Below are 25,804 nucleotides of genomic sequence, written 5' to 3' on the forward strand. Positions count from 1 at the left end.
AATAGGTCCTCACTGATTGGAGGTTGCTGAGTAGATCTTAGGCTTCAGTGCCCAATAATATGAGGTACAATGTACAACATCGCTACAGCCAGCCTGCATTATTGGCCACTATATTTTAAGTTGATTTCTTTGCTAGCTCTGGCCTTCTTTGCAATTGTAATAATGTACTTAAGCATCCAAACTGTGGAATTTTTGATTTCTCATGAGGAACAGCTCCACAACCAATGGGAGGTAGTGGTGAAGTTAGTGCTCAGATTTAAGATGCCCCTAAGCCCAAAGCTGCTCATGTGATTAAAATTCCAGTGAGCACAGCACATTAGACCAAAAAAAAGCTTATTTACCAACACCAGGTCAAGATTGGGCACTGCCTCTTATAGATTCCCTGATGTGCTGGGTCACACAGCAGTCATGCGTTACATTTACCAATGACTCTAAGTCACTTGAGTTTTTAATTCTTTTGTCATTTTAATTCCCTCCAGCAGTAAACTGTCTTATCTTTTTTTCTGCAAGCTCATTAACAAGCAACAGCAGATTTAAAAAAAAAACAATTCTCACCAATTTGGGGTGGGGGTAGAAAACAGAATTGGAAAGATTCTGGCAGTATTAGCTTATCTCTTGGTTTTCTGCTGATTTTAACATGCAACTCTGCCATCATCAGTAAACAGTGGAAAACATCTCTGCAGTGGGTCTACCATTTGACAGACTAGCCCCATTGAGTTACAGCTACTCAACAGTTTATATAGTCAAATTGTGGATTTTAGAAATGGTTTTCTAAACATCTCACCTTTTTAAAATTACTGTCATTTTTATTTCATCGGTTTCTAAGGAATAATGAGCATGTCACACCTTCTCAGTTTTCTGTTGATTTTAACAGGCATCTCTGCCATCATCACACCTTTATTGTCTGAAATAGAAGCATTAAATTTTCCATAAGCTTGAAATTATCAGTACACAGTAGCTTTGAAATACAAAAATACTGCAACCCGATACAGATGTCGTAATCATAAGCAAGATAAAGTAGCACCAAAGAAAAGTATTGCAATTATATATAATAATGCATGTGCTTTTGTAATAAAGTTTATTTAAAACAGTTGTTTTTATTGATTCTGCAGATCATGTTAATCGTTCTTATCTCGACCCTTGAAGTTTTCCATGGTTTGGAAAATGCCAAAGTAATTTCCAAGAAGAATTCCAAGTTTCACAGGAAGCATACTATTTAAAAAGAAAAAAAGACTGGTGACTACAATCATATATTGTTATAGCAACAAAAACCAACAATTACCAAAGAGAAAGAAAAAAGGTCCTTGACGAGCTTGCTATACACTTAACAAAACTGGAATTAAAGCAGTATTTGAAATGATTGGATAAGATCATTTTAGCAGAATCTGTCTTTTCTTTCATTGAGAATTATTTTAGTGACAATCAGTCTTTAATTGAATCTGAACTTTGACTATTAAACATATTGGAGTTCGGGCCTAAAAATTATTAGGTTCAATTAGCTTAGGCTAGTGACCTCAATTTAAAAAAAAATGTTTTGGCTAAACACTTGTCAGTTTGGCTCAGTATGTAGCACTCTTGACTTTAATCTACAACCTTTTGATCATGAAGTCCAACTTCAAGACCCAAACTCATTATCTCAGTTGACACTCCAGTGCAGTATCGAAGGAATGCTGCATTGTCAGAGGTGCAATCCTCCAGATGAGTTATTGAGGCCTTGCCTGCCTGTTCAAATGGATGTTGAAGATCCCATGTCACTATTCAAGGAAGAGAAGGACGTTCCTTCAGGTATTCTGGTCAACATTCCTACCTTAATCAAAGACAGGTTAACTAGGCTGTTGGAGGGCAGCGAAGTTCCAGGATTTTGACACAGCGATGATGAAGGAATGGCAATATATTTCCAAGTCAGGATGGTGTGTGACTTGGAGGTGGTGGTGTTCCCATGTGCTTGGTGCGCTTGTGCTTCTAGGTGGTAGAGATCACAGGTTTGGGAGTTGCTGCAGTGCATCTTGTAGATGGTACACACTGCAGCCACGGTGCGCCGGAGGTGGAGGGAGTGAATGTTTAACGAAGTGGATGGGGTGCCAATCAAGCAGGCTGCTTTCTCCTGGGTGGCATTAAGCTTCTTGAGTGTTGTTGGAGCTGCACTCATCCAGGCAAGTGGGAGTATTCCATCACATTCCTGACTTGTGCCTTGCAGATGATGGAAAGGCTTTGGGGAGTCAGGAGGCGAGACACTCGTCACAGAATACCCAGGCTCTGACCTGCTCTTGTAGCCACAGTATTTATGTGGTTGGTCCAGCTAAGTTTCTGGTCAACTTTTCTGCAACTCCAATCTGGTGCCTGCCCTACCACAGTACTGAAAAGACATCAAAGTCACAAATGGCATCCTCTGTGACTATCTATCCTTGACCCCCTTCTCTTCCTCCTCTACATGCTGCCCCTTGGTGACCTCTCCATCACCACTCTCAGTCCCTCCACTGCCTCTGTGGTATCAGACTGCTTGTCTGACATCCAGTCATGGATGAGCTGTAATTTCTTTCAGTTAAGAATTGGAAGACCGATGCCATCATCTTTATCCCTTGCCACAAACTCCATACACCACAAGTTTCACTCACCCATCACCCCTGTCCTATATTGGCTCCCTGTACCCCAATTTTAAAATTCCTTTCATGGTGTCACCCCACCCTATCTTTGGAAGCTCCTCCAGCCCTACAGCTACGCACCCCCCCCACCCCCCAATCTCAATTTCTCTGACTGGCTTTGTGAAATCCCCCCCTCACTTTGGTCCACCATTGGTGGCTATGCCTTCAGCTGCTTTGGCCCCTTGCTCTAAAATTCCCTCCTTAGACCCCTAGAACAGAGGGTAAGAGAATTGTGAGGTTGACTTATGTAATTGCACCCCGATTCATGAATTGGAGTCAGATGGCTGCAGATGCTATTTTGAAAGACAATTACAAAAATAAGTGCAGTGCAACTATGGACTACAAAATATATCACTATTTTTAGATTTAAGACTTCGGCATTCTACAGGATAAATTTAGTTGGTGCTTTTTGAAATATTTGTACTGCACCAGGAGACTGCAACGAAGTAGTCTATAATGTAAATTTACAGTCATCTGGGATTCAAGGATATATTTCAGTTTTAGGTACAATCTTAAAAGTGTTCATGACTACTCTTCCACTCAAATGGAACTTTTCTTCAATGGAATTGTACCATAAGAGTGCAGTTTTGCTTTTTGAGCATTGCATTCAATTTTTTCACAAATTGCTACAGGTCACGGATTCTTTCAGACAATCTTTGGCAATTTGATGGAAGCTAGAACACTGTTCACTTTACTGTTGTCCACGTGCTTGCTCTTTCTTTGTTTAGTGATGTGACATTCACTTGCATATCATTCAATAGCATCCACTAGAATATGTAGACAGCTTTGATGAAGCAGTAGATTTGAATAGTGACAGCCAGACTTTGATTGGCCAAAACTAAGTTAAAACATCAATTTGCAGGAATTGCTGCCTTAACGTTTGAGCATTAACCATGATCCACTACCAGTGTTGTCTCTAATCAGTGGGATGTGTGGTCTCATGGTAACTATCAGGTTTTCTGCTAGGAAAACCTCGAGATAGTGGCCTGCATCTTGGCGGCAAAGTCTGCTTGAGGTGAGGGTCTGTAAATCACCCAGTGCCACAGTCATTGCTCCAGGACTTAAGCACATAATCTTCGTTGACGCTCCAGTGCTACATTGTTAATAAGAACTTAAGAATTAGGAGCATGAGTAGGCCATACGGCCCCTCGAGCCTACTCCGCCATTGAATATCATGGCTGATCATCGACCTCAGCTCCACTTTCCCGCACAATCTACGTATCCCTTGATTCCAAAAATCTGTATCTATCTCAGCCTTGAATATACTCAACGACTCAGCATCCACAGCCCTTTAGGGCAGAGAATTCCAAAGATTCACAACCCTCTGAGTGAAGAAATTCCTCCTCATCTCGGTCTTAAATGGCCGACCCCTTATCCTGAGACCATGCCCCTTAGTTGTAGACACTCCAGCCAGGGGAAACAACCTCTCAGCGCCTACCCTGTCAATCCCCTTCAGAATCTTGTATGTTTCACAGAATCATTGAAAGTTACAGCACTGAAGGAGGCCATTTCGGCCCATCGTGTCTGTGCCGGCCAACAAAGAACCATCCAGCCTAATCCCACTTCCCAGCTCTTGGTCCGTAGCCCTGCAGGTTACAGCATTCCAAGTGCACATCCAAGTACTTTTTAAATGTGGTTAGGGTTTCTGCCTCTACCACCCTTTCAGGCAGTGAGTTCCAGACTCCCACAACCCTCTGGGTGAAGAAATTTCCCCTCAAATCCCCTCTAAACCTTCCACCAATTACTTTAAATCTGTGCCCCCTGATTTTTGACCCTTCCAAGGGAAATAGGTCCTTTCTATTCACTTTATCTAGGCTCCTCATAATTTTATACACCTCAATAAGGTCTCCCCTCAGCCTCCTCTGTTCTAAGGAAACAAACCCAGCCTATCCAGTCTTTCCTCATAGCTAAGATTCTCTACTCCCGGCAACATCCTTGTAAATCTCCTCTGTACCCTCTCTAGTGCAATCACATCTTTCCTGTAATGTGGTGACCAGAACTGCACGCAGTACTCTAGCTGAGGCTTAACTAGTGTTTTATACAGTTCAAGCATAACCCCCCCTGCTCTTGTATTCCATGCCACGGCTAATAAAGGCAAGCATTCCATATGCATTCTTTATCACCTTATCTACCTGGCCTGCTACCTTCAGAGATCTGTGGACATGCACTCCAAGGTCCCTTTGTTCCTCTACACTACTCAGTGTCCTACCAATAAATGTGTATTCCCTTTCCTTGTTAGCCCTCCCCAAATGCATTACCTCACACTTCTCCAGAATGAATTCCATTAGCCACTGTTCTGCCCACCTGACCAATTTATTGATATCTTCCTGCAGTCCACAGCTTCCTTCTTCAGTATCAACCACACAGCCGATTTTAGTGTCATCTGCAAACTTCTTAATCATACCCCCTATATTCAAGTCTAGATCATTGATATATACCACAAAAAGCAAGGGACCTAGTACTGAGCCCTGCGGAACCCCACTGGAAACAGCCTTCCAGTCACAAAAACACCCATCAACCATTACCCTCTGCTTCCTGTCTCTGAGCCAGTTTTGAATCCAACTTGACACTTTGCCCTGGATTCCATGGGCTTTTAACTTAGTGACCAGTCTGCCATGTGGAACCTTATCAAAAGCCTTGCTAAAATCCATATACAGGAAACTGTGCGCTATCCGGCACCGACAGGACCGAGCTGTTGCCGTCCCATCAAAACTGCCGGACAAACCAGTGCTAATGTTGAAACATACGAAGATTTTAAGCTCCGTATCTGGCAACAAACCCTGTTGCTTAGCAACAGCTTCTAAACAGTTGGCCGTACCTTGCAAGCGTCTCTGTAGCTTAGCAACAGCTTCAGCGAGACCTTGCAGAGCTTGACTGTTGAGAAAAAAGCAACAAAATGAAAAATGAAAAAAAACCTAACGAAACGGCTCCTGATTTTTGCCGGTGGCTCGAGCTTGCCGGACATTTAGCCTCCGGATAACACAAAGTTTCCTGTACGCTACATCAAACGCACTACCCTCATCTACCCTCCTTGTTACCTCCTCAAAAAATTTAATCAAGTTTGTCAGACACGAACTTCCCTTAACAAATCCGTGCTGACTATCCTTAATTAATCAGTGTCTTTCGAAATGAAGATTTATCCTGTCCTTCAAAATTCTTTCCAGTAATTTTCCCACCACCGAGGTTAGGCTGACTGGCCTGTAATTACTCGGTCTATCCTTTTCTCCCTTTTTAAACAAGGGTACCACATTAGCAGTCCTCTGGCACCACACCTGAAGCCAGAGAGGATTGGAAAATGATGGTGAGGGCCTCTGCTATTTCCTCTTTTGCTTCGCTTAACAGCCTGGGATACATTTCATTCGGGCCTGGGGATTTATCCACTTTTAAAGCTGCTAAACCCCTTAATACTTCCTCTCTCACTATGTTTATTTCATCTAATATTTCACACTCCTCCTCCCGGATAGCAATGTCTGCTTCGCCCCTCTCCTTTGTGAAAACAGACACAAAGTATTCATTAAGAACCCTACCGACATCTCCCGCCTCTCCAGACAGATTACCCTCATGATCTCTAATAGGCCCTACCCTTTCTTTAGTTATCTTCTTACTCTTAATATATTTATAAAACATCTTTGGGTTATCCTTGATTTTACTTGCCAAGAATTTTTCATGCTCTCTCTTTGCATTCCTAACATCCTTTTTAATTGCACCCCTGCACTTTCTGTACTCCTCTAAAGATTCTGCAGTATTTAGCCCTCGGTATCTGTCATACGCCTCCCTTTTCAATGAGATCACCTCTCATGCGTCTAAACTCCAGAGAGTATAGGCCCATTCTACACAATCTCTCATCATAGGACAGCCCTCTCATCCTAGGAATCAATCTAGTGAACCTTTGTTGCACCGCCTCCAAAGCAAGTATATCCTTCCTTACATAAGGAGACCAAAACTGTGCACAGTACTCCAGGTGTGGTCTCACCAAGGCCCTGTACAATTGTAGCACGACTTCCTTACTCTTATACTCCAACCCCCTTGCAATAAAGGCCAGCATGCCATTTGCCTTCATAATTGCTTGCTGTACCTGCATGTCAACTGTGTTTCCTGTTCGAGGACATCTAAATCTCTCTGAACACCAACATTTAAAAGTTTCTCACCATTTAAAAAATATTCTGTTTTTCTATTCTTCCCACCAAAGTGAATAACCTCACATTTCCCGACATTATACTCCATCTGCCACCTTATTGTCCACTCACTTAGTCTATCTATATTCCTTTGCAGACTCTGTGTTCTCCTCACAGCTTACTGTCCTGCCTAGCTTTGTATAGTCAGCAAACTTGGATACATTACACTTGGTCCCTTCATCCAGGTCATTAATATAAATTGTAAATAGCTGAAGCCCCAGCACTGATCCTTATGGCACCCCACTAGTTACAGCCTGTCAACCTGAAAATGACCCGTTTATCCCTACTCTGGTTAACGGACAGAAAACAATCCTCTATCCATGCTAATATATTACCTCCAACCCCATAACCTTTTATGTGGTACCTTATTGAATGCCTTTTGGAAATGTCTTTTTTCAGATGTGGATGCAAAATATCCAATGGCAGTAAGAGGAGCAAGTGGTTCATCTGGTGTCCTCAACCAACCTTACCAAAACAAATACAAAAAGAAAATACTGCAGATGCTGGAAATCTGAAATAAAAACAGAACATGCTGGAGATACTCAGCAGGTCAGGCAGCATCTGTGAAGAGAGAAACAGAGTTAACGTTTCAGGTCGATGACCTTTCGTCAGAACTCACGAAAGTTAATCAACCTGAAACGTTAACTCTGTTTCTCTCTTCACAGATGCTGCCTGACCTGCTGAGTATCTCCAGCATTTTCTGTTTTTACCAAAACACATTATCTGGTCATTCATCCATTCATTTGTTGTTGGTGGGTCTGTGCTGTGTGCAAACTGGTTGCTATGTTTGCCTACATAACAAGTGGCTGAATTTCAAAAGTAATCCATTAGTTGTAAAGGACTTTAGTACAGCCTGAGAATGTGAAAGATCACTACATAATTGAAAGAATGAACTGGCATTTACATAGCATCTTACACATCCCAAAGCACGTCACACCCAAGGATTACTTTTGAAGTGTAGTTATTATTATGAGAGTAACCTGGCAGCCAATTTGCACACAACAAAGAGCAGTGAGTTAATGCCCAGATAATCTGTTTAGTAATGTTGCTTGATGGTGAAATATTAGCCAGGACACCGGGAGAACTCCTCTGCTCTTCTTTGAATAGTGCCATGGGATCTTTTACATCTACTCGAGATGGCAAACGGGGCCTCAGTTTAAAGTATCATCTGAAAAATTGCACCTCTGACAGTGTAGCGCTCCCTCAGCACTGTGCTGAAGTATTAGCCTAGATTATGTGCAAGTCTCAGAGTGAGACCTGAACCCTTGACTGTCGGACTCAGAAGCGAGTGTGCTACCATTGAGGCAAAGCGGATAGATTTAAGTTATTTCTTTCCTTTCCTTACCCCCAAAAGATAAATGAGTCAAAACTCCGTAATATCCATCCTGCTTCATAAACCACAATATTCATGCTTAAATTCACTGGCATGGCACATCCAATGTCCAAGAACCTCCTAACCAGATAGTCACCTTTAACATGTTAAATTGCCACAACATTAAGTGAATTTGTAAGTCTGTTCCACATATCCATTATGCCATGGGAAAAAAATACTCCTTCTAATCTGAAGTTTTGTTCGCGTCATCAATTTTGTACTCATATATACCTCTCAGATTTATTTAAAAACAGCTTTCTTCAGTAAAAACAGTTCAATCCCTAGTCTCTCTTCATAACTTAAGAAGTCTGAAGCCTAGACTTATTTTTCACAGAGATCACAGAAACCCCACAATGCAGATAGAGACCATTTCGGCCCATCGAGCCTGCACCGACACATATCTCACCCGATCCCCGTAACCCCACGTATTTAATCCCCCTAACACTAAGGGTCAATTTTATATCATAGCCAATCAACCTAACCCGCACATCTTTGGACTGTGGGAGGAAACCGGAGCACCCAGAGGAAACCCATGCAAACACGGGGAGAATGTGCAAACTCCACACAGTCACCAGAGGCCGGATTCGAACCCGGGTCCCTGGCGCTGTGAGGCAACAGTGCTAACCACTATGCTACCGTGTTGCTTTTTGTTGCTTTTCTTCAAACCCTCTTCATAGCATTCATTTCTTGAAGCTAGGATGCCCATATGAACATGTAATATTTAAAATATAGAAAATTAGAATCATTTGTTTTTAGGTATAATCAAACTTTCTTTGAGATGCTTTCTATTATATGATTGTGGTCACATCTAAATCAGTTTTTCTTCTCTACCTTAATTATAAGACACTCCTTAATCTAGTGCTTATTTCAAATTTCCTGCATCAGCAATCAGAACCTTCCATTTATATCTACATTAAAATCAATCTGTCATTCTTTAGGCCACCTGCTTAATTGGTCCAGATTACTCTGAATGCCAAAATTACTCAATCATTCCTGGCTGCATTGTTTAGTGTTAAAAACAAATGCTATATAATACACAAGTACACTCCTCCATACTATTCAGGCATAGTATGAATAGAACAGATGGGGACCCTTAACAAAGCTCTGCAGAACTCTGCTAATCACTGCCCAAAGAAACCTTCTTTTCATTTTTAGCACTTATTGTAAAGCCAGTTTCAATCCAGTTACATTTTATGCCACTAATTCATTAACCTTAATCTACTTTATAGTTTTAAACAAGTTAGATTGGGCTAGAGTTTAAATTAATATGGTAAAATTAGTCAGCACAAAACAACATAACAATTCCTTTTTAGAGGCACAGATTGCAAAAAGGCAAAATGGGAAAAAGATGAAGGCTATATGTTCTAAATATATTCAATATGTAGTATACCTAAAGTATTAATTAGACACACATGACTGGTTGACATAAACCCACTAAGTAGAGTGTACTTAATGTCTGCAAAGTGACAAATATATTTTTCCAGCCACTATTCAGAGACAAACGCTTATTTTACTGACTTACATACAGTAGGACATAAATAATGGACTACTGAGTTAAATAGTCAGAAAATATTTGCAAAATTAGTTTTGTTGCAGAGTTAGGGAGAAGAGGCAAGTACCTCCAGACAGTGTTCTCAGATATTTATTTTTCATATTATGTTTGTGTCTTTTACATCAGAAGAATTATTAGATACACATGTTCAACACAAATAGTTAAAGCGATGTATAGGGAAAATTTAAAGCCTTCAAAATATGTAATTTATGGGGATTTTATTATTTCATACATCCAGTGAAGAGAGGGGTATATAGTAAATTAGTTTGTGACATCAAATAATATCTCACTGCCTTACTTAAAGCATCAAGCCATTGGTGTCTTATTACTGTAAAGATTCAGTGACCAGCTGTAACATGCCAACATATTTATCCAATCTGGTCAAGTTATTATTGCTCATCAAAATCATCTTTTAAGCTGTTCTCATTATTCACACTTAGCAAGACCATTGAAATGTTTCATGCTATCGAAAGATATATTCTCCCAGAAGAATTGCAGTCTTCAGAGGGATAATGCTATGTAGACAAACCACACACAACTATGAGTGGTGTTTGAAAATTAGAATGTTATTCCTGCAAACCACTAAGCAGCACTAATCAAAGTGTGATCCAAGTACAAATCAAAGCTTATCTTTAAATTAATAAGTGCTACATAAAATTGCAATGCTGGGATTAACTTGCAATGTTTCTAGTATTTTGATACTTTAATTAGGAAAGCACTGGAACTTTGTCATTTCTCAGTGCAATATTTACCTAGAATAGGAGTTCCAACCTTGTGAAAGTAACTACTAGTAGATTTAAGTTCCTAAATGCTATTAACTTGTATAGCTCTTAAATTAATTGATAGTCACTTCTGAAAATTATGTGGACATTCTAAGCCATTATCTGATAGTGAATTGTGCTTCAAATTAGGGAGCCACAAATGCAGTCATCAACATCTGAGCAGTAATGGCCAAATATAAAATCTCAAATGTGTTCCACTGATCCATTATATTTTGAGAGACTCATGGTGGACTGAATAGAATCTATCAAAAGAGGCCATTCACTTGGTCGGTGCTAACTCTTCAACCAAAGTCATCTACTCTAACTCCATTTCCCTGCACTTACCCCGAATCCTTTTATATTCTTCCTTTACAAAACTTATCCAATTCCCTTTTAAATGATATCAGAAATTTTTATTTTGCAAAAGGGCAAGGAAAAATTGCCTGTGCCATGTGAGCAGCAGGGATTTTTTCAAGGTACACCTCATTTCCATATGCTCCCAAACCTGGAAACTTGCACAGAGAGGCAAGACTGCATGTTGATTGACTGAAAGTAAGTCACAAAGTTGGATGAGCCAGCAGCTCTTAAAGGGCTGTTGCTCAGTATTAATACTTTGCTGCCTTGCATTGAAAGGAAGTTTGGAAACCTATAATTGCTGAAATATGCACATTGAGGACTGTACCCAGGACTTCTGCATTTAGTAACAATTCCTTGGAGGTTTTAACACAGACGTTACAGCAAAAGAATGTGGCATGTTTTGATGACAAAGGCCACCTATCAGTTAAAACACAGGTGTCAGCTGCATGGAGAGATAATGGAGTGAGTGAATGCAGTCTCCCACATCTGTTGTACCTAGGATCAAATGTGCAAGATGTTCAGCGGCATCAGGAGAAGTGCCAAAGTAGCTGTACCTATCGTCCACCTTTGTTTACTCGTCAGCCACAGTAAGTTGTGGTTCCAATGTAAATGTTCTATCTCCTGCACCCATAGGGAGAAAGCATGCAGAGAACATGTACATTTTTTTGTGACACTTGTTCATACAACACAAGCCGTAGGTTACCTTGCACCTAGCAGCTCAAAGTTTAGCTCAAAAAGGGTGCTGCCAATCAAAACACCATGCAATCTAATTTGCAAAGTCATGGCAGTAGGAGGGAGGTTAAATGGGCTCAGGGTGCTGAGGGAGTTGTTCACATCATCTTAAATATGCTCTGCTTACAGGACAATGCAGCATAACAGCTAGAGAAGGGGGACTAGGTCAAGCAGTGGCTTAAACAGGTCACCCTCAATAAGCAGATGGTCTTGGCCCTTTTTGGCTATGAATCTGTGAAAGAGATGTGCAAGGGAAAGTTAGAAAACTTAGTGACACCACCCCAGCAAGTATCCCCCATTTATTATTATCCTTTCTACACTGACTCATTTTCTTAATCCGCATGGCAAGGGCTACAATTGCAAAACAGTCAAAGCATGACACACAAAATGATTTATGATCACACCTCTCTTTGAAGGCATTGTCTTGGGGAATCTTTTTTTCCCTCCCCAAAGGTGAAATGGGAGCAAGTGGCACCATGGACTTCACAATAGTTCCCCTGCCCTCAACATAGATACCAGCACACTAGAGCATGTAGTGCACGACTGGAGGTTGCAGGAGAGGATGAAGACAGAGCTGGCCAGGTTGGGAGCATACAAGGTACGTCTACTCTATGGACAAAATCATTGGTATCCTACTGAACCGGACTTCGGACATGAGCTAATGTAGAAGCAAAAGACATTTTTCACATCCTTTGAATCTACTGTGAGCAGCCTGCAGCAGCTGGTGGAGAATGTGCAGTGGTGCACCTCTTAACACGTGGGATTTATGGGAATTCAAAGTACCAGAGTGAGTGCAATCTTCAGTTAACTGAAAGAGCACAAAACGGAACATGTGCTGAACACCTTGCTCTCAAGAAATATGTGACTGTGTTGGAACATGGAGAAGAGGCAGAGAGCTTGATGGGAAATTAAGTTAGCTTAGCATACAAAATAGGTGGGAAACTAAAAGCTAGTCTAGCATAGAGAATAGGAAACATTATTGCGAGATAGATAGTGTGTGCATGCAATTGATTGAAATAAAGCAGTTTGCCTGTACCCTGGAAGCCTGCCAGAAGGCGGCTTTTCGGCTGTAAAAGTTTGAAAGACAAAGGAGTTATTAAAATGCAGCTGCTGTTCACAGAAAGCAGACAGATAAAATGAGATAAGGGGATGCTACGTGCAGGATAGCCTAGGCCTTGGTTCAGTCTAGAAGCAATGGGAAGTTACTGAAGGGGTGGTGTCCCGTTAAATCAGGTGACACAGGAATCCAATCAAGGGAGAAGAGGCAGATTCAATTTTACTCGGGAGATAAGAATCATAAAGAGAGACATTTTGTGTTTAGAAAAGTTAATGCAGCAAAAGAAATGAATGTCTACATTTCTGTATTCATATCTGTTTAATCTACTTTGTTTGTAAAGTACTTTGCATGCTGATTGATGAAATTAAGGTATTGAACCTGAAGCACAAATAACTTAATTACTACTTGAGTAAAAAGACAACGTGGGTCTTTTTACCAACAGATTGGCACCACGAACACCATGGGCCCCCACTTACACAAGTGTCACTGGCTCAGACTGGATGATCAGTTGGAAAGAGTGTTGATGAGACAAACTGTACAGACAGCTCTTGTATAGGTCATTGGTCATCCAGCTGGGGTGTCCAGTACCAGAAGGCGTCTCAATAGAAGTTTCCCGATGAGAACATTTTAGGAGGTCAGCACATACCCCTCAAAAGATTGATGTAGCACCAGATGGCAGACAGGCCCTGGCAACCATGGAGCTGTTGGACATGGCTCCAGCTGTTGCATGAACATCTCATGTGCAACAGCCAGACATCCAGGCAACTACCATCCCAATAGGATCATACTACCCTACACAACTTGCACATCACAGTTGCTCCTCCCACTCAAGGAGCACTTAGACACAGCCTTAGATTACTGATTAGGACAAGCACTCTTCACCAGGGGAAGCACTAGTGTAGAGCTGAGAGCACATAATTATTTGTTTTGTGTTACTTGCATATTGATCTTTTTATTTCTCTTTTGTGTCGAGAGTTTTTAATTGGGTGGGGCTATGAAAAGATAATCAGTGGAAGGGGCCAGTTTGTTCTAATTGGGGTCATTAGCCATGGTTGCAAAGGGTAGTCCTGTTCATTCTTGCTGGGCCTTCAAATAATGCAGGCACCACAGAATGCTGCATAATAAAAGCATCATGCTCCCAAGATAATGATCATTAACATGCAGACATACATTCCTGTGGTCAGAAACCACCTAAGCATTTATGGAGTGATATCCTTTCCTGTTCATGTATGTATTGGGGTTTACACATGGAGCCAAATGCCCATCTGAGTTCCATCTATTCTGCACTGGACGCTTGGGAAGCCCATCAGCCACTAAAAGTTCTGCCCATTGCAATTACCGGCTTTGCTTCATTACCCAGAATTGAATCGAGCATTGCGTCTGTTCATGTTGGACGTGCAACATAGCAATTAAGGAAACAATTCTTGATGCATTTTCACCACAAACTTTTGCTGTATCCCAATCTACCTTAGAACAGCTAAAAGTCGCCCTGGACTTTATGGCTCAGAAGTTAATATCCTAGTTGTAAATAACAGCACCAACATGAAACTATTCAAAGGCAGTGGGGCTTATTTTCAGATATTTTTAGTTTATTTTGTAGCCCAGCGGTTTCAGAACTGAAAAATGTGCAACCACCTGCCATAAATGGGGAAATTGGATTTCTTTGTTTAAATTTTCACTACCAGCTCCATCTGTAAGATCTAAAATTGTAAGTTATTCACCAATAATAGCATCGCAATTATTTTTGGTTAACCAGAAGATTTGAAATACGTTAAAGATACTTTTGACCTTTTGTTTCCTTATACGGAGGAGCCATTGGAAGTGTACAAAGGGGAAGAAAGTGAGCTTATAATCCTGGTCTATAAAATACTGCATAATAGTCATGCTTTGTTTTGGTATCACAAAGGGATTCCTTGGACTCCATAGTGGTTTGCACAGAGTGATCCTAACTGAAGTGTTTCTAAACAGAGTGCTAAAGTTAGGAATTTGGAGAGAGTGGGAATTTGAGGCAGAAGGGGAACGAGAGAGTGAAGGAGCGGCCAGAGAGAAAGGTAGGCCCAAGAGTCCGGAAGAAACGCAAGCATCAGTGAGCGAGTTAAGTGATGTCAGCATAAGGGAAGGAGCTGAAAAGAAAAAATAAATTGGCGAGTAGCTTGGTGATTTTTTTTTTTAAGCCTCGAGTTTATTTCTGTTAAGTTAGTTAATAGTCTAGTAAATAGAGGCATGGCAGGGCACCTCAGTCCTGTGGAACTCCAGGACGCTTCCCGTGTCCTGGACAACCACATGTGCAGGAAGTGTCGTCAACTGGAGGAGCTCCAGCTTCGGGTTTCAGAGCTTGAGCAGCAGCTGGCATCACTGCAACGCATCAGTGAGGCTGAGAGCAACATGGATAGCACATTTCAGGAGGTGTCAACCCGCAGCACAACAGTTGGCAGGCAGAGAGGGAATGGGTGACCGCCAGACAGACCAGGCAGGTAGTGCAGGAGTCCCCAGAGTGCATCGCACACTCTAACCGGTAATACAGGTGAGGGCGATGATTCCTCTGGGGAGTACAGCCAGAGCCAAGTCCATGGCATCACAAGTGGCTCAGCTGTACAAGGCTTTGGTGGGGGGGGGGGGGGGGAAGATCAGGAAAGCAATAGTGATAGGAGATTCATTAGTTAGGGGAACAGACAGGCGTTTCTGCAGCCGTAGACGTGATTCCAGGATATTATGCTGCCTCCCTGGTGCCAGGGTCAAGGATGCCACTGAGCGGCTGCAGGACATTGGGTGGGTGGGCGGGCGGGGGGGGGGGGCGCGGGCAGGGGAGGGGGAACAGCCAGAGATCGTGGTCCATATCGGTATCAACGACATAGGTAGAAAGAGGGACGAGGTCCTGCAGGCAGATTTTAGAGAGCTAGGAAATAAATTAAAAAGCAGAACCTCAGAGTAGTAGTCTCCGGATTACTCCCAGTGCCATGAGCTAGTGAGTATAGAAATAGGAGGACAGAGCAGGTGAATGCATGGCTAGAGAGATGGTGCAGGAGGGAGGGCTTTAGATTCCTGGGACATTGGGAGTGGTTCTGGGGAAGGTGGGACCTGTACAGGCCGGACAAGTTGCACCTCACAGCTGGGACCAATGTCCTTGCAGGGGGATTTGCTAGTGCTGTTGAGGAGGGCTTAAACTAATTTGGCAGGGGGATGGAGCATTAGAAAGGAGAAACAAGGTGCACAAAGGATTGGGAGAGACAGATAGCACTAGAGTAAGAAACAGTATGGTATTAGGTGGGGTCAGACTAAGAGAATACAAGGTCTAAAATAGGTTTACAGTGCATGCGTGTAAATGCACAAAGCATGGTAAATAAGGTTGGTGAGCTGCAGGCACAAATAGCAACATGGGAATATGATGTTGTAGCGATAACGGAGACCTGGCTCAAAAAAGGGCAGGATTGGGTACTAAATATTCCTGGTTATAATTTGTTCAGGAAAAATAGGGAAGGAAAGAAAGAAAGGAGGTGGGGGTGACAGTATTGATTAAGGAGAATATTACAGTGCTGGAGAGAGAGGATGTCCTAGAGGGGTCAAGGACAAAATCTATTTGGTTAGAGTTAAGAAACAATACAGGTGCCATTACATGACTAGGTGTATTCTATAGGCCACCAACTAGTATAGGAAGGATATAGAGCAGCAAATTTGCAGGGAATTTACAGAGGTGCAAGAACTATATAGAGTAGTGATAATGGAGGATTTCAATTATCCTAATCTAGACTGGGATAGTAATCGTATAAAAAGGGTAGAGAGGGGGAAGAATTTCTGAAGTGTGTTCAGGAGAAATTTCTTGATCAGCACCTTCGATAAGGTTCCACACAAAAGATTATCATGCAAAATTAAGGCTCATGGGATTGGGGGCAAAGTATTAACGTGGATAGAGAACTGGCTGGCGGATAGAAAACAGAGAGTTGGAATAAACGGCTCGTTTTCGGAGTGGCAGGCAGTGACCAGCGGGGTGCCGCAAGGATCTGTCCTGGGACCCCAGCTGTTCACAATATATATAAATGATCTGGATCAGGGAATTGGATGCAATATTTCCAAATTCGCTGACGACACTAAACTAGGAGGAGGGGTGGGCTCTGATGAGGATGTCAGGAGGCTACAGTGTGATTTGGACAGGTTGGGGGAATGGGCGGATACGTGGCAGATGCACTATAATGTGGATAAATGCGAGGTTATCCACTTTGGGGGTAAAAACAGGAGGGTAGATTATTATCTAAATGGCAATAGATTGGGAGATGGGGAAGTGCAGAGGGACCTGGGTGTTCTTGTGCACCAGTCACTGAAGGAGAGCATGCAGGTGCAACAGGCGATTAAGAAGGCAAATGGTATGTTGGCCTTCATATCAAGGGGGTTCGAGTATAGGAATAGGGATACCTTACTACAGCTGTACAAGGTGCTGGTGAGACCGCATCTGGAGTATTGTGTACAGTTTTGGTCGCCCCATCTGCGGAAGGATGTTCTTGCCATGGAAAGAGTGCAACGGCGATTCACCAGGCTGATACCTGGAATGGCGGGAATGACCTACGAAGAGAGATTAAATAGTTTGGGCTTGTACTCACTGGAGTTTAGAAGATTGAGAGGGGATCTCATCGAAACATATAAAATTATGGCAGGCCTGGACAGGCTGAATTCAGAGAGAATGTTTCCAATGGCCGGGGAGCACAGAACCAGGGGCCACAGTCTAAAAATAGCAGGCAAATCATTTAAAACAGAGATGAGGAAGAATTTCTTCACTCAAAGAGTGGTGAGCCTGTGGAATTCCCTGCCACAGAGGGCTGTGAAGGCTAATTCACTAAATATTTTCAAGAGAGAATTGGATATATTTCTGAAGGCTAAGGGGATTAAGGGTTACGGAGAAAAGGCGGGGACGGGGTACTGAACTGGTAAGATCAGCTATGATCTCAGACGAAGATCAGCCATGATCTCATTGAATGGCGGAGCAGGCTCGAAGGGCCGAATGGCCTACTCCTGTTCCTATCTCTATGTATCTATGTATAAGATTTAGATTAGCTATAGAAAAGGGCAAGGAGCAATTTAGAGTAAAAATACTTAATTGGAGGAGGGCCAATTTCAGTGGGTTGAGAATGGATCTGGCCCGGGTAAATTGGAATCAATGGAACAATGGGCTGCCTTTAAAGAGATGGTTGAGGCACAGTCGTGGTACATTCCCATGAGGGGGAAAGGTAGGGCAACCAAAGCCAGAGCTCCCTGAATGACAAAGAGAGAGATTAAGATGAAGCAGTAAAAGGGGGCGTATAACAGAGGTCAGGTTGAGAATACAAGTGAGAACCAGGCTGAATATAGAAAGTTCAGAGGGGAAATGAAAAAGGAAATAAGAGGGGCAACGAGAGAGTATGAGAATAGATTGGCAGCTAACATAAAAAGGTAATCCAAAAGTCTTCTATGGGCATACAAATGATAATCGGCCTCGCCTCCTCTTACTACCCGTTTAGGGACCAAAAAAGAGACCTACGCATGGAGGCAGAGGGCACAGCTGAGGTACTAAATGATTACTTTGCATCTGTCTTTACCCAGGAAGGAAATGCTATCAACGTCATAGTGAAAGAGGAGGTAGTTAAGATACTGGATGGGATAAAAATTGATAAGAGGTACAAGAAAGGCTGGCTGTACTTAAAGTAGATAAGTCACCGGGATTCATCCTAGGATGCTGAGGGAGGTACTGGCCATAATCTTCCAACTCTTCTTAGATACGGGAGTGGTGCCAGAGCGCTGGAAAACTGCAAATGTTACACCCTCATCCAAAAAAGGGTGCAAGGATAAACCCAGCAACTACAGGCCAGTCGGCTTAACCTCGGTAGTGGGGAAGCTTTCAGAAACAATAATCTGGGACAAAATTAACAGTCACTTGGACAAGTGTGGATTAATTAAGGAAAGTCAGCATGGATTTGTCAAAGGCAAATTGTGTTTAACTAACTTGATTGAGTTTTTTTGATGAGGTAACAGAGAGGGTTGATGAGGGCAATACAGTTGACGTGGTGTACATAGACTTCCAAAAGGCGTTTGATAAAGTGCCACATAAATAGGCTTGCCAGCAAAGTTGGAGCCCATAGAATAAAAAAGTGACAGCGGCAGCATGGATATGAAATTGGCTAAGTGACAGGAAACAGAGTAGTGGCGAACAGTTGTTTTTCAGACTGGAAGAAGCTATACAGTGGTGTTCCCCAGGGGTCAGTACTAGGACCACTACTTTTCTTGATATATATTAATAATTTGGACTTGGGTATACAGGGCACAATTTCAAAATTTGCAGAGGACACAAAACTTGGAAGTATATTGAACAGTGAGGAGGATAGTGATAGACTTCAAGAGGAAATAGACTGGTTGGTGAAATGGGCAGACACGTGGCAGATGAAATTTAACGCAGAAAATTGCGAAGTGATACATTTTGGTAGGAAGAACGAGGAGAGACAATATAAACTAAAGGGTACAATTCTAAAGGGGGTGCATGAAGAGAGAAACCTGGGGGTACATTTGCACAAATCGTTGAAGGTGGCAGGGCAGGTTGAGAAAGCAATTAAAAAGCATACGGGATCCTGGGCTTCATAAATAGAGGCATAGAGTACAAAAGCAAGGAATTTATGATGAACCTTTATAAAACACTGGTTCGGCCTCAACTGGAGTATTGTGTCCAATTCTGGGCACTGCACTTTAGGAAGGATGTCAAGGCCTTAGAGAGGGTGCAGAAAAGATTTACAAGAATGGTTCCAGGGGTGAGGAACTTCAGTTACATGGATAGACTGGAAAAGCTGGGGTTGTTCTCCTTAGAGCAGAGAAGTTTGAGAGGAGATCTGATAGAGGTGTTCAAAATCATGAGGGGTCTAGACAGAGTAGAGAGAGAGAAACTGTTCCCATTGGAAGGGTCGAGAACCAGAGGACACAGATTTAAGGTGATTGGCATAAGAACCAAAGATGAAATGAGAGAACATTTTTTTTTACGCAGCTAGTGGTTATGATCTGGAATGCACTGCCTGAAAGGGTGGTGGAAGCAGATTCAATCACAGCTTTCATTAGATAAGTACCTGAAGGAAAAACATTTGCAGGGCAATGGGGAAAGGGCGGGGGAGTGGAACTAGCTGAAGTGCTCTTGCAGAGAGCTGGCACGGGCTCGATGGGCCGAATGGCCTCCTTCTGTGCTGTAACCATTCTGTGATTTTATGACTAATTTAGTCACCTCATATGTACATTAGCTCTAAAACAATCATGAAACATATTACGTACATGATTTTCCATTTCATTCCATCTTCATTGCTGTGTGGAGTTTATATAATTTCATTATTTTATATTCTTGCATGCAGTAGCACTCCAATTACAGGAAACTCTCGATTTACCGGCACCCAAACAACCGGAAATCTCGGTTAACCGGCAAAATTCAGGAAGGAGTAGGTTCAGTTAAGTTTTTCTTCATATTAGTGGCCGTTCCTGGATCTGTGGCTGTGTAATCAGGGGTTTCTGCACTTGTTGCTAAGCAACAGGGACGCTTGGATTTGTTGCTGTGTACAGAGTTCTCGTACCTTTTAACTATAACTCTCTGTAATCCGGACTTTTTGATAAACCGGCACCACGCCGGTGCCGGATAAAAAAGTTTCTTGTACAAAGTTTAACTACAATCTTAATATGCAGGCATTATGTCAGCAACTGTAAAGTGAAGCAGTTACTTATAATTGGTCATGCTTTGACGGAATGTTGTATTCATGCACCATTGTGTACAATCACTAGTTGTTTGCCAAACAGGAGTCTTCATGTAGAAGAAAAATTGTGTCATGACAAGCAGTTGCAGTAATGGAGATTTAGCACATTCAAGGCTTAGACTGCTTAAAAGACAGCATAAAAATGAATTGCAGAACTACTTACTTTTTAACAGCAAGCATAAAATATAGGCTTCGTGGCATCACAAGAAGCACTTGTTCCCGTAAAATGGCATCCGTAATCTTTTTGGCAGCGTAATTTTGATCTAACACAGGAAGAAGATGTGGCCACCTGTAGAGAAATTGAACATAGATTACGAAGTAAAAGCTGTGGTTCGATTGTTCACAATTTGTCTATTAAAAAAAAAATCATTCAGGTCTTCAAGACTAGAATAAAGGTGGTCAACCACCCAAAAATAGTTTATTAGAAATCCTACTAAAATATATATTAAAAAAGCAGAAGTTTTCTCCAAAATTGTTCATCAGGATCTCCCTGCTGACAACAGGGAGGTTTTTTTTTTGCCAGTGGTATCCATTAGCTGCACCTAAACAGTAGCAATAAATCTGTGGTACTACCAGATCGAGGAGTTTCCCTCAATGCAATAAAGGCTTCGGAGCACTTTTTGGGGCTAAACAGTAGTAAGCAATTTGGCAATATGAACATGCCACCAGCAGAGGGAGGGAAGACTCTCTGCAAGCCTTCAAGAGGGAGCTGGGCCAATTCTTGGCTGAGGCAGAGATCAAATTGTATAAAAGTTAAGTGGATTTAAAGTTAACGTATGCAGGATCAATGTGATCTCCTGGACTCGTTTTGATCGCTTGAGTGGGTCGGAGAGGAATTTTCCAGATTTTTTCCCTTATTGGTCCTGGTTTTTCTGCCTCTCCCAGATTATTATATATACCAGAGGGGGGTTAGGAACGGTCTAGTCATGATGCTCCAGGCATGAGTGTGGGGTAGGCTTGATGGACCAGCTGTCTTCTCCTGCATGTCATTGTCATATGTTAACTGTGTATTCACCTTTTCTTATCCAAGCTTGAATACATGTAATGCTAAACATTTTTCTGGGATGTAGTTTGTCTATTTCCTTTGGAATCTTAAATACCTTAATAAGATCACCTCAATACCACCCTCTCAACAAAATCGGGCAAAAGTAAACATCCTAGTACCCTGGAACCCATTCATCAACATAATTGATCTTCTTTGTATTCCCTCAAAAGGCCAAGATGTCCTCTTGTATTTTATACAGACTATCACGTTGTGCTCTATGCCTCAAACTAGACATTCTAAGTTCCTACTTTCACAACACATGGCACCACATTATGACGGTGGTTTAAGAGTGTTTACCACTAAAACTTTCATATCCCTCTTCTGTGTGCTTTCCTGTATTCCCACTGTTTGTTTTCATTCCCCAGCCTCATGATTTTGTGTTTCTGTACAAGAAAATATATCCTCCACTTTATGGCCTAAAATCCCTCAGCAAATGTTCTACTTCTTCCCTACTATTTATGGCCCTCCCAATTTGGTGTAATTGTCAAACTTTGACAGTTTTGTTATTGTTCCTTCCTTAAAATTATTTATATACACCGAAAATAACAATGGTCCCAGAACTGATTCCTTCAGCACACTGCTAAATCACATTTTCTTTGTTGGTGCAGCTCTCCTAACATAGAAACACAGAAGATAGGAGCAGGAGTAGGCCATTCGGCCCCTCGAGCCTGCTCCGCCATTCAATGAGATCATGGTTGATCATCCAAACTCAGTACCCTGTCCCTGCCTTCTCCCCATATCCCTTTAGCCTTAATATATCTAACTCCTTCTTGAATATGTTTAATGAATTGGCCTCAACTGCCTTCTGTGGTAGAGAATTCCACAGGTTCACCACTCTCTGGGTGAAGAAATTCCTCCTCATCTGTCCTAAATGGCTTACCCCTTATCCTTAGACTGTGACCCCTGGTTCTGGACTCCCCCACCATCGGGAACATCCTTCCTGCATCTAGTCTGTCTAGTCCGGTTAGAATTTTATAAGTTGCAATGAGATCCCCTCTCATTCTTCTAAACTCCAGCGAGTATAAGCCCAATCGACCCAATCTCTTCTCATACGTCATTCCTGCCATCCCAGGTATCAGTCTGGTGAATCTTCGCTGCACTCCCTCCATGGCAAGAACATCCTTCCTCAGATAAGGTGACCAAAACTGCACGCAATACTCAAGGTGTGGTCTCACCAAGACCCTGTACAACTGCAGCAAGACATCCTTGTTCCTGTACTCGAATCCTCTCGCTACGAAGGTCAGCATACCATTTGCCTTCTTAACTGCCTGCTGCACCTGCATGCTTACCTTCAGCGACTGGTGCACAAGGACACCCAGGTTTCGTTGCACTTCCCCTTCTCCCAATCTATTGCCGTTCAGATAATAATCTGCCTTTCTGTTTTTGCCACCAAAGTGGATAACCTCGCATTTATCCACATTATACTGCATCTGCCATACATCTGCCCAATCACCCAACCTGTCCAAATCACACTGGAGTTTCTCGGCATCCTCCTCACAGCACACACGTCCACCCAGTTTTGTGTCGTCTGCAAACTTGGAGATATTATATCTAGTTCCCTCGTCTAGATCATTAATATATATTATACATCTTCATTATGTGGATTAAATATGCACTTCATCAGAAGCATGTTCAGGTTATAAACCAATAGACATACCATTTAACAGGTAAATGAATAGTATTCAGAGCAGAACAATTATAATTTATTATTCTCGATTCATATCAAAACAATAAAGACACTACCCTCGAGTTCTCTTTCAAATTAACTAGTTCCCAAAAAACGATGTTCACTTCTTATTTGCAAAACCAGAGTCACAGACTCTCTGCTGGCTGAAGACAATAGACTGCCTTCAGAGGTCAACTTACCCACAGGAGTATCATTCCAAATCTTTTGAAGGTGCACTGAAACAAAGCCCTTGCACAAAAAACTGCATTTTCTGTAATTATATCAGATAACTATTCTTTGTCAATTGCACAGTAAGTTTGTATGCCAGTTGAAGTACCTGTGATAGTTGGAATTTAATACTTTGCCCATCCAGCCATCAAAGAGTAAACAGGTACAACCCAAGGCCTCTACATTCAAATTGACACTGATATATTAAAACCATCTTAATTTCAAGAGGAATCCGTCACAAATTCGTATTCAATTCCTTATCGATCCTTTTTCAGGCAGCTGTCTGGGTTCCAATTCATAGCAGCAATCAGACGATGCAAACCAAGGACTTCAAGATCTACATGTTTCTGCTTGGGCAAAACTATGGCAGGTGGAGTTCAATGTGGGAACTCAGAAAAATGAATCAGAATATTTTCTTAATATTGAGAAACTAGGAGCAGTGTGGGATTTAGGTATTCATGTACACAAATCATTCAGTTTTGGATATCAAACCTCAGGAAGGATATACTGGCCTTCGAGTGGGTACAGTACAGTTTCACCAGAATGATACCAGGGCTTTTATATGCTGCCCCTCGGCGATGTCACCCAAAAATCACAATGACACCCAACTCTACCTCACCACCACTTCTCTTGACCCATCCACTGCATCTGATTTGTCACCCTGCTTGTCCGACATCTGGTATTGCACGTGCAGAAACTTCCTCCAACTAAATATTGGGATGATCGAAGCCATTGTCTTCTGCCCCCATGACAAACTCCATTCCCTGGCCACAGATTCCATCACTCTTTCCTGGCCACTGTCTGAGGCTGAACCAGACTGTTCACAACCTTAAGAACATACGAATTAGGAGCAGGAGTAGGCCATACGGCCCTTCGAGCCTGCTCCCCCATTCGATAGGATCATGGCTGATCTTCGACCACAACAACACTTTCCCGCCCAATCACCGCATCCCAGGGTTCAATCTAGTGAACCTTCGTTTCGCCACCTCGAAGGCAAGTATGTCCTTTCTCAGATAAGGAGACCAAAACTATGCACAGTACTCCAGGTGTGGCCTCACCAAAGCCCTGTACAATTGTAGCAAGACTTCCTTACTCTTGTACTCCAATGCCTTTGCAATAAAGGCCATTTGCCTTCCTAATTGCTTGCTGTACCTGCATGCTAACTCTCTGTGTTTCCTGTACAAGGACACCTAAATCTCTCTGAACACCAACATTTCATAGTTTCTCACCATTTAAAAAATATTCTGTTTTTCTATTTTTTCTACCAAAGTGAATAACCTTCACATTTCCTCACATTATACTCCATCTGCCACCTTCTTGCCCACTCACTTAACCTGTCTATATCCCTTTGCAGGCTCTTTGTGTCCTCCTCACAGCTTACTTTCCCATCTAGCTTTGTACTGTCAGCAAACTTGGATACATTGCACTCGGTCCCTTCGTCCAAGTCATTAATATAGATTGTAAATAGCTGAGGCCCAAGCACTGATTCTTGCGGCACCCCACTAGTCACAGCATGCCAACTGGAAAATGACCCGTTTATCCCTACTCTCTGTTTTCTGTCCATTAACCAATCCTCTATCCATGCTAATATATTACCCCTAACCCCAAGAGCCCTTATCTTGCATAGCAACCTTTTATGTTGCACCTTATTGAATGCCTTTTGGAAATCCAAATATACTACATCCACTGGTTGCCCTTTATCTACCCTGCTAGTTACATCCACAAAAGACTAAATAACACAATTTCCCTTTCATAAAAGCATGCGGACTCTGCCTAATCATATTATAATTTTCTAAGTGCTCTGTTACCACTTCCTTATAATGGATTCCAGCATTTTCCTGTGACTGATGTCATGCTAACTGACCTGTAGTTCCCGGTTTTTTCTCTCCCGCCTTTCTTGAATAGCGGGGTTACATTTACCATCCTATTGGGTCCTACTTGACCCCAAGCGGAGCTTCCAACCCCATATCCTCTCCACCACCAAGACCACCCAATTCCACCTCTGCAATATCCCCCATCTCTGTCCCTGCCTCAGCTATTCTGCTGCTGAAACCCTCATCCGTGCTTTTTTTGACCTTTAGACTTGACTATTTCAATTATCTCCTGGCTGGCCTCCCATCTTCCACCTTTAATAAACTTCAGCTCATCCAAAGCTCTGCTGCCCGTATCTTGACTCGCACCAAGTCCCGTTCATCCAGCACTCCCTGACCGACGTTGGCTCCTGGCCAAACAACGCCTCAAAGGGACAAAGGAGCTGAATTCCAGAGGTGAGGTGAGAGTGCCTGCCCTTGACATCAAGGCAACATTTGACTGAGTGTGGCATCAAGGAGCCCGAGTAAAACTGAAGTCAATGGGAATCAGGGGGAAATCCCTCCATTGGCTGGAGTCATACCTAGCACAAAGGAAGATGGTTGTGGTGGTTGGAGGTCAATCATCACAGCCCCAGGACATCGCTGCAGGAGTTCCTCAGGGCAG

At 42.4% G+C, this 25,804-nt stretch overlaps 1 protein-coding gene across 2 annotated transcripts in view; it reads right to left on the reverse strand.

Annotated features, from left to right (window-relative positions):
• Positions 1-847: 847 nt before the first annotated feature.
• sdr16c5b (short chain dehydrogenase/reductase family 16C, member 5b) overlaps positions 848-25,804 on the reverse strand; it is a 57,264-nt gene continuing 32,307 nt past the window's right edge. The window contains exons 5-7 of one of the 2 annotated variants that reach the window (XR_015079007.1): positions 20,554-20,679; positions 17,056-17,202; positions 1,065-1,212 (exon numbers count right to left, since the gene is read on the reverse strand). Coding sequence is in view for 1 of the 2 variants with exons in the window: in XM_085992975.1 (XP_085849101.1) it covers positions 1,119-1,212; positions 20,554-20,679 (220 nt within the window). In the remaining variant the exon portion in view is untranslated. Of the gene's footprint in view, positions 1,213-17,055; positions 17,203-20,553; positions 20,680-25,804 lie in introns of both variants that reach the window. The other variant, XM_085992975.1, reaches the window with a different exon arrangement.

The sequence above is a fragment of the Somniosus microcephalus genome, chromosome 7 (assembly GCF_052327205.1).
Source record: "Somniosus microcephalus isolate GS21.2 chromosome 7, FLI_Smic_1.0, whole genome shotgun sequence".
Taxonomy (NCBI): domain Eukaryota; kingdom Metazoa; phylum Chordata; class Chondrichthyes; order Squaliformes; family Somniosidae; genus Somniosus; species Somniosus microcephalus.